The sequence below is a fragment of the Pleurodeles waltl genome, chromosome 7, assembly GCF_031143425.1.
Source record: "Pleurodeles waltl isolate 20211129_DDA chromosome 7, aPleWal1.hap1.20221129, whole genome shotgun sequence".
NCBI classification, from domain to species: domain Eukaryota; kingdom Metazoa; phylum Chordata; class Amphibia; order Caudata; family Salamandridae; genus Pleurodeles; species Pleurodeles waltl.
Genome location: NC_090446.1, coordinates 83,037,005 through 83,051,194, shown reverse-complemented (window position 1 = coordinate 83,051,194; position 14,190 = coordinate 83,037,005). Strand labels below are relative to the sequence as shown.

The window sequence follows — 14,190 nt, the reverse complement described above, 5'->3', positions numbered from 1 at the left end:
ACCACGATACAGAGGTAAATGTGCGCTGTCTTTCATAGGATTTGTACTGGAAGCATGAACTTCAACAAATTCTTATGCCTTTGACGAACTCAGATTAATCCCACGCACGAGCTGTGAGCTCAGCACACATGCAATGCATCATTTTATTCTAAAATAAATGAGCACTTTTCCCATTTTTTACATGTGCTTCAATTACGTGCTAGCTTTTGATGGAAAGTCATGACTGGTTATTTCAGTGGCTTTACTTCAAAACCTATGGGTGTTTGTGCTGATCTGCCTCAGTAAAGCCCAGATGAGAGAAAGCAAGGAAAAGCAGCTAGAAAAGTGCACCTTTCCAGCACAAAAACCTTTGGTGCTGGATAATAAGCACCATGCACCATGTTGCACTGCTTTGACTCAGGGCAAAGCCTTAATAAATCTGACCCAAATCTCAGTGCAAAAAGTGCTAGTAGGTAATTTAAAACATGCCCTGAGTTGAATGCAAATAAGCTAAATTCTGGGACCCGGAAAAGGGAATGAGAGAGGAAATAAAGAAAAAATGATGCTGTAAAAAAGTCTACACTTCTGAAACGGGAGTAAGCCCAATTGTCTTCCAAGGGATCATTAAAGTGTTACAGAATCCGAGGGCCCCCTCTTCAGGACTGAGGGTCTGTTCTGTCCTTGCGGGCATCAAAACCAGTGTGGCACTCTTCTACTGAAAGATTCTTCCTCCTCACCAGAGAGATTATGCTCTCCTCTGGGTACCAAAACTCAAGAAGCACCTGGTATTGGGGGGCACCTTCTCTATGGCAAAACATCTGCTTATGCCTAGGAGTAGCAGAATGCCAGGACACCACTTAGCGCAGGGAACCTTCTCTGCATCAGACATGCTTTCCTCTTCTAGTCCTGGGTTACCACGACCCATGTAGCACCACCTATTCACAAGTCCTTTCGCTCTGGCAGAGGATCTGTTCTCTCCTCGGGTATCACCACCCATGGGCACCTCCAGTTTAAGGATCTTTCTCCACAGCAGAGTCTACGCTACTCTTGAGGTAACTGATGTGGCACCTCCTATTCAAAGGCAATTTAACTCCGCCAAAGGTTCTGTTCTCTTCGGGGTGTGACCCATGGGTTCCTCAGAGGATCTGTTCTCTTCTTGACCTGCTAGAAGCTCTGTTTTTGTTGGGGTAAAAAAGGTACCTCTTCCCGTCGCTGCCACCTCTTGCTACCTCACTCCTCTTTTTCTGGTATCCCAGCATTCACTGGGACACCAGCACAGGCTCCCCAGCAATCCTGGCACTGCTTTCATGCTAAACCTAGCTTGAAAGCAGCGTCAGGATTGATCTGAGTGGCTCGGACTGCCGCTCAGACACAACCCTGGAGCCTGTGCAGTTTCTCCAGCCCGGCTGTTCAACACAGCCGGGCTGGAGAAACCTGATTGGGCATGTGTGTTTTTGCCGGCCTAAGACATGTGGCCAAACACACATGCGGATTTGGATGCACTCTCTCGTCCTCCCCTCTCCGACCTCCTGCAACCCAGCCCTCCCCTCCCTTCAAATGGCTGCTGGTTGGGCCAGCAGCTAAAAGGTAAAACAATAAAGAAATATAATTTTATTTTTCAGCTCCTGGCTTAGCCAGGGGGGCGACGCTCCTTTGCCATTGCGAAGTAGCTGCCCCAGGGTAGCTCTCAGAGGGGGAAGCGCACCAACCATCTATCAGAATGGGAGAAACCACAGAAGTGGGTGGGTTTTTGTTGCAAAGAATCAGATTATTTTCAAGTTGTGCTTCAGATAGATGTTGAAAACTGTCTTTGTTCGTCTAAACAATAAAAGTAAACCTTTAAGAGGATCCATAGTTGTAAGTTTCACACACTACTACTAACTGCAGACCGTCTATGCTGAGCTACGGAATGAAACCTAGGGTGAATGAATAGTCATGTCTTGTGCCGAACATCTTGCATAGACCATCGCAGAAAAAATACACAGTTCCATCTTAAAAAGGCGGGAAAGACTCATGACCCGGAAGCATCCAATCCAATTCATATTTTATTCCATTTCGGGTCACACTCCAGTGCTTTCTCAACACTACCTTTATTCGCTATGGCATTTGGCAGCCTATGTGTGAGGAGGTTACTAAGAGGTAAAGCAGAGAGTGGGGTCCCCCATCCGGTCAATACTCCCATTCATACTCCCACCACTTGACTCCCCACCAGGTTTGCCTGAGAACTGTCACCTGTATGGTCCCACAGTGTCTTGCAGTTGCTGATATGTTAATTTGGTGTCGCATGGGTGTCCTATTCTGCCATTGAGGCATCTTTGGCACCGCCGTCTGGCACTCCCCATTGGGCAGTACCACCAGATTTCTAATCATCGGGTAAAAGAAAGGACCTTAGCCCCCCCTCCTCTTTGTAAAGTTATAATTTCAGCTCTTGAAAGTTTTTCAGAGAGGGTGCTTGGATCTCAGTTGGCCGGCAAGTCCTCTTAAAGGAAAAATCACGGGGATCTGCCCTGCCCCTGTATGGTGGCCCTCTGGATGGGAGGCGGTCTGCCCTGGACCGGTCAGGCGAGCGCCCTTGGTCCCTGTAGATATGGGGCTTCCTGGAGTTGTATGGCGGGAGGCCTAAACCGGGCTCTGTAAGAGAGCAGCGGCGGGTTCGCGTGGCGTCTGGCTCAGGTGTGCTGAGTGACATCCGGCGGTCACGACGAGGGCTGGCTGCCTGTGGACGAGCTCTGTATGGGCTGCCAGATGGGGAGGCCATTGGTGTCTCATCAATAAAAGTGGTTATTTCCTCTCGGCAGAAGAAGGCATCGTCTGCACCATTGCCATCACGCATGCCTGCTTCCAGGAACTGACGCAGGGTAGAGAGTCCATCGTCAGACTTCTGCCGCCTGCGGTGGTACTCGAGAAGGTCAGGGGGCTGGTGGATAGGCCCACGGCGTGGGCTCCCGCCCCGGATATCATCGGATGACGACCATTTCTGGATGAATGGAGTCGTGCGGTGCGAGAACATTTCACTCTCGTCATGTGACATGCGGCGGGAAAGCGGCACCTATGAAGAGAAAGAAAAGAAAGACTTGAAGTTATAGAATAAAATATGTTCTACGACTTTGAAGAATGGTAATTCAAGCACACACACCCCTCTGTGCACCTTTTCATGAATTTCTGTTTCGATGTATTGCTTTTAACTTTCGCCTGTCTGTCAGCACAACATCTGTATACTCGTTTTTTAGGGTCGAGCGCACAAGTGCTCTGTCCCTGTTGTAATCTCTCTTTGGCCTTTTAACCACGCCCATGTCACGCCTGTCACTATCATTGGTCCGTGGGCTAGTCTTAATTGACTTTTTTACATAAACAGAGTCCTTCTGCCCTCCCTGTGTTTAATTTTACGCCCTTCAATCCAACCATAAACTTGAAAGCATGTAATTAATGTTTGTGAATTTTCGGAAGCAAGTTTCCAGACAGCCTGCAACTCCCTCAAATGACCACTAGAGAGCAGAACAAGCATACAAAATACATTCAGCAGACGCGGGCTTCTAGTTGACGTCACTGGTAGTACAGTAAGCATTGGGCGTGTAGAGGGCTCGGTGGTCATCTGATTTGTGGAGGGAGAGGCAGAATCCTGAGGAGAGTCCACTGGATTGATTTCCACCGCCAGAGGGGCAGTCAACGGACGAAATTCTGTTGGAAGATTTTCACCTGGAGATCACCACTTCCTCAGAGAATTCACGTTGTGAGAATTCATAGGACTGAGAACACATTAGCATATTTGATGACATCACAGGAAGTGAAGTCACATAGACTTTGGCATCAATGATGAAACGAAAAGTAATAAAAATAAGAGAACTAACTGAAACATAAAAAAAACAACCACTAAAGTAGACTCATGGCCTTGAACAGTAGGCGAGCAGTACTCATGTGTTGTACATTAACTCATGCTGGGGAAACGATTCCATTTTGGTGGAATGTTCTGTACACAGTAGAGACTTGCATCTAATATTCACTTTCTTACAAGATCTGGCATTTAGGGCCTGATTTAGAACTCGGCGGACGGTTCACTCTTTCACAACGATGACGGATATCCCGTCCGCTGAAATTTAAATCCCATAGTACATAATGGGATTTAGATGTTGGCGGACGGGAAATCAGGGCCTTTGTTTGTTATATGTGAGTTCAGTAACCGACCTCCAAATGTGGGAGTCCCACTCGCAATGAGTAACACCTGTGTTTCCTCCACCTCAGAAGCCTCTACACTGCATACACTTGGACCGTAAACTGACTCCAGTTCATGCACTTGGCCCTTGAGCTAGAACCCTTTCCACTGTATTACCGCCTCCACTGCATGCCCTGGGCTCTAGAACTTCTGCAGTATGCAGTTCCTGGAAATCACTGCTGCATATATATATGGCTAGAGTACATTGCATTCTGTACACGAAGGTCCTAGAGCCCTTGCTAGCCCTTACGGGTTCTAAAACTCCTCCCATTGGAACAGTTCATTGGACCTTCCTCTGCTGCATTCACTGGGTCCTAGAAACCCTTCCACTCCATAGACCAGTCCAAGCATATTCCAAGCACAACCTATATTTCATATACTGGGCCCTATAACCTCCTCAGCAGCATATCCAGCCATACCCTGTCACCACCCTTAGATTGGTCTATGAACCTCTGGCACTGCATGCACAGTATGGTACAACCCTCTCCACTGCATGCCTTCTTCCTGGAGGTCTTGGCATATACTCTTCTAGTGTCAGCCCCCACATACACTCTAAGCTAAGTCCCTGCTCACACTGGCATCTGGAAAGCCTAGTCCATTGCATGCCGGAGTGGGTGAAGATGGAGGTTACCAGTGCATAGTGCTGCATCCTGTGACCCTCAGCAAGCGTACATGGGTACAGCACTATTACTTTGAATCCCCAGCAGTGTTCGCTGTGGCTGGAGACCCTCGTTAACTATCCATGTTACTGGAAGGCAGCTACAGCACAACTCTGTGTTCTGTGTCAATCTCAGGTGCAGCCCTTGCTTCAGATAACCCTCCTGGAAACAGTGGGTCTTCACAGTAATTGCATGAAAAGGGCTCCTTGGGGGCCATGCACTGCACACGCTAGGTACTGGGCACACTACAACATTTTTGTCCCAAAAAGCAATTCCATGTGAATATTGGTCTATATTGGTGAATATACTTCATATATTATAAACAGGCAATATCCACTGCACAAGCTGCGTGGCACGCACTGCAAGAGTGCAGCCGCCGTACTGCGTTCACTAATTTCTCATGACCCTCCATGGCATGCACCAGGTCCTAGATGCTTTTCTCTGAGTACAATGCATCTTGGACCGCCGCATGGGTATACTACCTATACTGGACCTGCAGGCCGCATAGCGACTGGGCAAACTGGATTTTGTGGTATGTTATTTAGTACTGCAGTAGTGCCACAAACATGATACAAAAAGCTATTCAGAACCCTAAATACAGAGTTTCCTTCTCGCCTGTCTTTCTTTCTGTGTCAGGCTCTCCGCACTGAGTTCAGAGTCTCCAAACACGTAGGTATACCTTTTAGTAGTAAATGTGGAAGATCAGAGGGGGTGGCTGGAAAATGGGGAATACATACGACTAAATGGGAGGGATTAGGGAGGAGTAAGAAGGGGTGTAGGAAGAGCCGAGGAGGGCAATAGTAAGGGACTTCCACCCACCCACAAAAGAGTAAACCCATTGCTTTTCAAAAACTGTGCTTCTAAAGTTACTCTAAACCGCAGTAAATTACTCAGCAAAGGAGAGTCAAGCACTACACACAGCCAACCACTCGTACAGCAACACCCTCCCATAAAAAAGAACACAGTTAGGGACTTAAAATAAAACCTCATAGGAAATAATGTTAAATTAAATTAAACAATTCAAAATATAAAAAAGTATAAATATAATTAATTTAATGCTTACAAATATTAAAATAGTACATATTAAGCATAAAATATTTTTTTAACCTATTTTGAATGTAATATAACAATTATTTTTGTTAAAAAATAATAAAGTTACTTTTAATTAATTCTATACTTCACTTTTCAGAAATATACTAATACTATCATTACTACTGTTTTTTCAGTAGTAACTCATACTTGTAAACGTTGCTAACCCCCCTTTTTTAGGTGGTGGAGGCCTGTAAGCGTACACGTTCGAGCAACTTTAGCTCTGATTTTGTGCATACCCAAAAGTAGTAAACATACTCAACAGTGTAAGAGTAAATTACACATGTAGATTTCTCACATACGTAATTTACGTTTGTGAATACACGCAAGTGTCGCCAGGGTCCTCAATGACCTAGACTGTGTTCTGGACGTCTCCTAAACACCCATACACCTAGCAGCATGCACTGGGTCCAGGAATGCATCGCAAATGCATGAATACAAAATATGCCCTCAGAGGCACCCTTATGACAAAACCCAACAATTTTTCTCATCTTGCATGTCCGACTTGGGAACCCTTGGACCGCGTCCTTGTAACCCGCTACTGAAAAACCTTGATCCAATGCCCCTCCACTGCATGTACTGGTTCAATGACTTTGTGTTCTTCATTCATTGGCCCAACACTGCATATTGTACACTTACATACCTACTTTGTCTAAAGACTGTGTGCCAGAAGCACCTCAGTTCATACAGTGGGCCATGGAATGCCTCTACTGCACCCACTGTCTATAGACTACATAGTACATTAGTCTCTTAAAGTTGTCAGAGTTCACTGGCTCACCTGATGACGTTGCACCTGCAGGTAGTGGACCCTCTCGCTGGGTCTTAGAGGCAGGAACTTGCCCTCCTTTGTCTCGGCTCCAATGAACTGAGGAACTCGCTTCATGGAGGCCGTGCCATTGGCATCAAAGCGCACCTCACATAAGCGCCCATCCAGGTAGTCATCACGTGCGTTGTCTAGAGAGGAGAAAAAGACACCAGGTTAGTGGGTAACTCCACTGTCTTTTGATATAGTTCCTGCAAACCACCTCAGGGATGTATGATACACATCTCATCTCAAAGATGAATATGCCATTTCAGGCACAAATAGTGTATATAATCCAAATCAATCACATGCCTTCTTCTACTCTAGATCATGTTGCATGCATTCATCTCAGACGTCCCTCCTAGTTTATATCCTCAGGGCTTTCCTTGCACTCCATGAACCATGAATATTTTTTCTACTGAAGGTATGCACAGATGTGCCTCATGCCTCATCTTCCCTATGAGTCACGTGTATTGTTTGGCTTGTCTTTTGGTGCCAAATAGCTTGCCATGTTCTAAGGTGGTTCAGTCCAGACCCAGTTCATCCAAGCTTCATAATACATAGCCACAGGTGACAGAGAGTGTGGTCCTCCTTTCAGTAGAGAGAAAAACTTGTTCAGACCAGCCCAACCCACGCCTTTCCCATCATCCTTCAGCAAAGGAAGTGAGATCACTGAATTTATTTTCATCCATATGCGCAAGAAGTGAAATCATTGCACTTCCCCATCATTCAATTATGTAGAAAATGGCATCACTTCCTGTCTTCTCCCTACTTCATTCAACCCTTCAGGGCATCTCACCACTTGGGTGTCCCCAGCAAAGAGCAGACACAGAAAAGGATATTGCTTGTTTGGGCCTGTGGGGCCAACGACGGCATTGGACAAAAATGCCTGCTTCACTGAAACTTACCTCATGCTGTCAATTCCCACAATCACACCAGGTCTGGACAATCCAGACACTCACATAGCATTTGCACAACACATACATCCAATTGCATATAAATCCCACTAAATATCACGCACTGTCAAACTAAAGAAAACACATTGCAGCTAATGCTCATTAATGTTTGCTCTGCAGTACTCCATGAACCAGTCATCACAGAACTTGTCACCTATCCCAAGCTTGACTGGTGCCCTTATCTTGGTTCCACCACACACCCGCATATTCTAGATGTCCTTCTTTCCCAGGCTACAGCATCATCGTGTGGACCGCGCACAAAATATGGGAGGTGGCCTCCCTGTAATCCATAGGTCCTCATGGTTCTGCACCCTAGGTATGCAAGTAACTCTCAACTCCATAGAGCTGCTGACATGCCATTCCTTACTCTGCAAATCACACCACCACATTCCATCTCAGCTCCAGGTCTTCTGGGTGGAACTAGGACTTCATTGATGAATTTTCAGATCTCCTCACCACCTTGTTAATCCAACAAGCCCATACCGCCATCTGGGGGCATGTCAACCTACCAGACATCACAGGCTCAAAAAACTCACAAGAGACAGCATCTTCAACACCATGGGCACACTCAACATGGTATGGCATGTCGCCCAACCAACAAACTCCAAAGGCCACTTTCTCTACCTTGATGTCCCAACATCACCAACAATCCAATGCAAACCGACCATATCCCTATACTGGAATCACCTGTTAGCCACACCTATCTCTCTGCTTAGTGGCCTACCTACAAATCAAGGTCAGCAAAAAAAGAGAAGACGAAACCTTCAGATCATGCAAAGACTTCTCCATAGACAACTTAAAGCATGAATTCATCTCTTACCCTGCCAAATGCACATCCGATGCCAGAACTCTTCCAAATTATTTCAATGCTTTTGTGGGAAAAATTATGTGAACCTCCACACTCCAATTAAAACATGCATTTGCAACCCAAAGCCTTCAGCATCCTGGTACTCTAAAGACCTTGCTGACAGTAACAATTTTTCCACATACAGGAAAGAAAATGGGAGAAAAAAACAGAACTGCTGATTACCTCACAATACTGAAGTCCCTGGGGACATCATGCAGATATATCATCTCATCAGCCAAAGCAAAGTACTGTACCAGCACCACCAATGAAGACACCAATCGAAGACTGATGCCTTTCAAGACAATCAAGCTCTGCATAAACCTCCTTCCAGACTCACCTGTTCCTCATTCCACATAAAAGTTCAATGCCATAAACCTCTTCTTCAGTCAAAAATACAGAAGATAGGACAGCACATCAACAACACCTAGACAGCTTCATCTCTTATGCCAACCCCTTCCCGCAGAATCTTGCAATGGTAAGGCTTCAGAGACCTATCTCTGCCAGATTTCAATGACATTCTCAACTCCCTCAAATCCACTTCTTATGAAGATGATGTCTTACCCTTCCTCAATGGTCTCTTTGAGGACGCTCACTCACCCCTACTCACGAGTGTCAATGCCTCCCTTACTCCAGGCATCTTCCCACTAGGTGTCAAGACAGGACAGAAGCTCCCACTCTTAATGAAACCTAAACTAGATCATTATGACCTCGTCAACTGATGTCCCATCACTGATCTACCCTTCATGGACAAGATCATTGAAAATAAAGTCTCTCATCAACTCCTAGATCATATCAATACTAAACATCTCCTGCACGACTACAATTCTGGCATCAGAACACAGGAAGCAGAGAGACAGCTACCTTGCACAGTGTAGACAATACCCTCTCGACCACAGATGAAGATGATACTCTGTCTTCTGATATTGCTGGACCTCTCAGCTGCCTTTGACACAGCCAACCATCCCTCCCTCATACATACCCAGGTGCCTCGAATGGGATTCACCAGGAATGTCCTTCATGGGTTCCCCTCCTGTCTTTTCAACCAAAACATGTTCGTTGACATAGGCACTGCCAAGTCCCAAAAGATCCCTCTCAGGTACGGAGTACCCCAGGGTTCTAGCCTGTCGCTTGTCATCTTCAGCGCCTACAGGGAGGAGCTTGGTGCTCTACTCACAGATAACAGCATCAGGATTAAAGTACCTTGTTTTCTGATTTTACTGATTTTTACACATAAATAGAGACAGAAAACTGTTTGTTCCGTGTAGCAGGTGCAGTGGGACCGTGGCCCAGGGACGTTAGAGACCCAGTGAACCCCAATAATGCTGTATTTTTCTCCCATCCAGGGACAAAGGATGTCCATTTTCCTAGCTTGCATTGAAGTGCCTGGCACCCTTGCTAAACCACTGCAGTTACTCCTGACATCCATTGTCTGGCTTAAGCATCTGGAAGTGGGCAAGTGGAATTCCATGTTCAATGGCTAATGGGGAGGTTCACTGACCTTCTCTTCCAGCCCGGAGACACCAAAATGTGCATCTCTTACACGCAAGACCGGTGCAGGTGGGCTCCTGCCCTCTTATATCTGTACACAGGCTTTAAAGAGACAAGGCAGGGTAGATTTTATTGGATTACACATGATCACTGGGAAGCCCCGCCAGATCTCGCAGGAACTGCTGTATGTGTTTGTATGGATGTGTTAGTATTACTAAAGAGCGAACCTAGCTGGCTAGCACCGGAGGGGGGCAAATAATTGCCATTAGGTTGAGGGTAAAAAGTCTTAGGATTAGTTAACTAAGCCTTTCAGATTGGAAATCTAAAAAGCAATTTCCCCTGTACATTTCCAATCCTTGACCTATCTTCACTAAGGTTTACAGAGCTGAAGACTGGTCACCCAGAGTACTGCAAAGAACTTTCATCAAGCATTGGTGCAGCGCAAAACAAGTGCGGGGGACAAGCGAGGTCTCGCAGATGAGGCTTTTCAAGACAAATACCTCTAAAAGAGTTGCACCAAATTCCACCAGATTTAACATTTCGAGCTCTTGTACCCTCCAGAAACTGTGCACGTTGGTGCAGCAGTTTTGGGGGTAATGGATGTTAAAGTTTTAAGAAAGTGCAATCATATGATGGACCTGTTTGCCAGAATCTGAAATAGTTTCATAAAAAACAGAAATATCACCAAACATTTTTAAAATAGAAATTGAACCTAGAAATCACTTTTTCAAAGCAAAAATTACCGTATAAATTCTGTTTTTTATTGAGACATACACCATGCAGTCCTGTCAGGCATCAATTTTAATAAATTGACAAAGCAGTAGCTAAAGACAGACAGTCACCGACAGATCAACAAACACAGAGACTGTATTAAAATGGACACTCGTACACACAAGACAAACATGTAAAACACATAAAAGGTACAAATGAATTTAAATAAAATCCGTTTGAAGGACTAAAATCAATAACTACTTCTTCTCAGACTCTCCATCTCGTGAAAAAAAATTGTAATTCGAAGGCCCATATTTAAGAAAAAGTGGCGCATCAGGGATGAGGCGCTGCTTTTCTTGTGCCCCCCCCACCGGCACCTAACGACACCGTGGTTGTGCCGTATTTATAATGCATCAAAAATGTTGACGCTAGTGGAGCAAAGTGCAAGGAGGCTCATAGGTTACTATGGATGCATCATTTTAACTCTTGCTCTGAGTAAGCGTTAAAAATGAAGCCAAAAATGGCGCACTGAAGTCTTTTAAATTTCACTATGCCATTTTTGCAGGTGTCCTAATGCTGAACGTTCCCCTTGCATACACTATGCCTGGAGTGGGCATAATGTGGCACAAGGGGTTACAAAGTGGTGCAATGCATGCATTGTACCATTTTGTAATATGGCGCGGGGAAAATGCCACATTAGCACCACCATAGCGTAAAAAAATAACACTATGGCGGCGCTAAGGTAGCACTAGGGGCTCTTATATGTGCCCCTAAATCTTTTCAAGTAAGTCTGAACATGTCTCAAATGTTGTCAAATACTGACATTAATATGCAAATGTGTTCGTTATTATTTCAAATATCAATAATTTGTAAAAGGTCAGATAATATTTAAATTTAAATGGCGTGCAGCTGTTAAGGTAAAAAGTCAACTTTTACTCGCCTATCTTTTTCGATACTAACATCCCGTAAAAAGTTTAGTGCAAGGTGTGTTACAGTTTCAATCCACAACCTAAAAAACATTGTTTGCAGAGATGATATCACAAACGGTACTATCATTGACATGATTGGTGAGATCACAGAGGGGATGCCAACCCCTCCTGTCCACCATCGATAACCCTTTCATCAAGTTCCTACATCGCCTCCCACACTTTTTAACCATCCTCTACTCTTTGGAATGAACCCAGAGGGGCATATTTACAAGAAAGTAGCACATCATAGATGCCCTCCACCCCCCCATTGGAACCTAACTGCTCCATGGTTGTGCCATATTTACAATATTGTCAAAAATGTTGACACTAGTGCAGTAAACCACAGGTAGGCCCATTGAAGATAATTGGTGCGTAATTTTAACGCCTGCTCTGAGCCTCCCTGCACCGGAACGCCCCCCCTTGCGTACATTATGCATGACATTATGCATGACACAGGCATAATGTGGGGCAAGGGCTTACAAAGTGGCACAATGAAAGCGGCAGAAAATCCACCTTAGCGTAAAAAACTGACGATATGGCGCTGCTAAGGTGGCTGAAGGGGCTTGTAAATATGCCCCAGAGTGATTAAGGATGTGGGTATCCTGACTAATGATCCGACCTCCACCTCAAACCATCACCCACCACCCAACTTCCTGTCTTCCTTAAAACTCTTTACTGTCTTCTCCGTCAATTAGATCCTTACCTTTCCTCCTCCAATTCACATAATTCATTACAATCTATTTGGCTTTTACAAATTACACTCTGTAGGAGGCTGGCCTGGTTTGTAGTGGGTACTAAAGGTACTTACACCTTATACCAGGTCCAGTTATCCCTTATTAGTGAAATGCAGTCAGTGTCTAGCAGCTAGGCAGTCTAAAGGTAGCTGTAGCTGAGCAGCCAAGGCTGAACTAGGAGACATGCAAAGCTCTTGCAATACCACTGAGGTCACACAGTACGCACACACATGGAAGAAAATACTCAGTGTTACAAAAATAAAGGTACTTTTTTTTTGGGGTGACACAAATGCAAAAAATACCTTAGAGACTATACTCCCTTAGGAGGTAAATAATATACACAGTATATACACTAAAATCCAAAAACAGCTAAGTAAACAGTTAGGAAACAGTGCAAATAGTGAAAATCACAATAGGTTGCAATGGGCCTAGGGGGAACACAAACCATATACTAAAATAGTGAAATGCGAAAGTCGGCTTCCAACCTAGGCAAGTGTAGTGTGTAGAGGGGCGCTGGGAGTGTAAGAAAACACCAAAGGTAAGTAATAGACCCCACCCCAGAGCCCAGAAAAACAGGAGTAAATCACAGTATGTTTCCTGAAACACACAAGAAGCTGTGATAGAAGATTATGCAAGAACCAGGAAAGACTGCAAGACTCCAATGATGGATTCCTGGACCTGAAGACCTGTGGAAGAAGGGGACCAAGTCCAAGAAGCACTGAAGAGTCCAGAGAGAACAGGAGCCCCTGATAACCCAGATGAAGGTGCAAAGGAAGAACCACTGGTGAGAAGACAAAGTCAGTTATGCACCCAAGAAGACAGATGCAGGTTCCTGGTTGGTGCAGAAGATTTCCCACGCCAGATGGATGATTGCAGTCTGGTTTGCGTTGCTGGATTCCGCCAACAAGCCTTGGCACATGCAAAGCTCACGGTTAGTGGAAAATGGCTTTGCCCGGGACCAAGAGGGACCTGGTGGCCTCTACCTGGGGGAGAGACAGAGGGGACCCTCAACAACTCAGAGAGCCCTCAGAAGACCAGGCTGCATGCACAGGAGTCCCACAGCATGGGGACAAAGGAGTTGCAAATGGAAGCCCACACAGCACGACACAAAGGGACCCCACGCTGCCGGAGAACAACTCAGGAAGCTGTGTGTCGCAGAATGGAGTGCTGGGGGCCTAAGCTGTGCTGTGCACAAAGAACTTCTTGGAAGGTCACACACAAGCCTTGGCACCTGCAAGTCACTTGGTGCACGGGGGTACTGTCTTGCGTGATGATGCAAGCTCTTTCCTCCACCAAAGTTGGACAGCTGGGCGTTGGGACTGTCGGGGTTACTTTAGTCCACCATCTGTGTTGCTGGATCCACGCTTGTTACCTGGAGAGGGGACCCACGCCACTGGTCGTCACTGCAGAGAGGTGCCTGCTGAAGCAGGGAAGTGATTCCATCACTCCACGAGAGATTCCTTCGGTTCTTCTGACGCAGGCTGAAGACAGGCAGTCCTCGGAGGGTGCACAACCTGGAAACTGTTGCAGTTGCTGGCAGGAGCTGAAGTTCCAATGTTGCAGAAGTCGTCTTTGCTTCTTTGTTGCAGTTTGTAGTGTTCCTGGAGGGATCAGCTGCGGTTCCGCCGGTAGAAGATGAAGTAAAGGATGCAGAGGATTCCTGCTGGAGGCTTGCAATCTGAATCTGAAGAACCACCCAAAAGAGAGCTCCTAAATAGCCCTGAAAGGGGGATCAGTCACCTAACCA

The 14,190-nt window shown here is 45.7% G+C and overlaps 1 protein-coding gene across 2 annotated transcripts in view; it reads right to left on the bottom strand.

The window, feature by feature from the left end:
* Positions 1-1,694: 1,694 nt before the first annotated feature.
* Positions 1,695-14,190, bottom strand: part of GPR162 (G protein-coupled receptor 162) — a 99,953-nt gene continuing 87,457 nt past the window's right edge. For both annotated transcript variants that reach the window (XM_069243051.1, XM_069243052.1), the window contains exons 4-5: positions 6,716-6,891; positions 1,695-3,028 (exon numbers count right to left, since the gene is read on the bottom strand). In XM_069243051.1, coding sequence (XP_069099152.1) covers positions 2,393-3,028; positions 6,716-6,891 — 812 coding nt within the window. In that variant the 3' untranslated portion in view covers positions 1,695-2,392. The remainder of the gene's footprint in view (positions 3,029-6,715; positions 6,892-14,190) is intronic.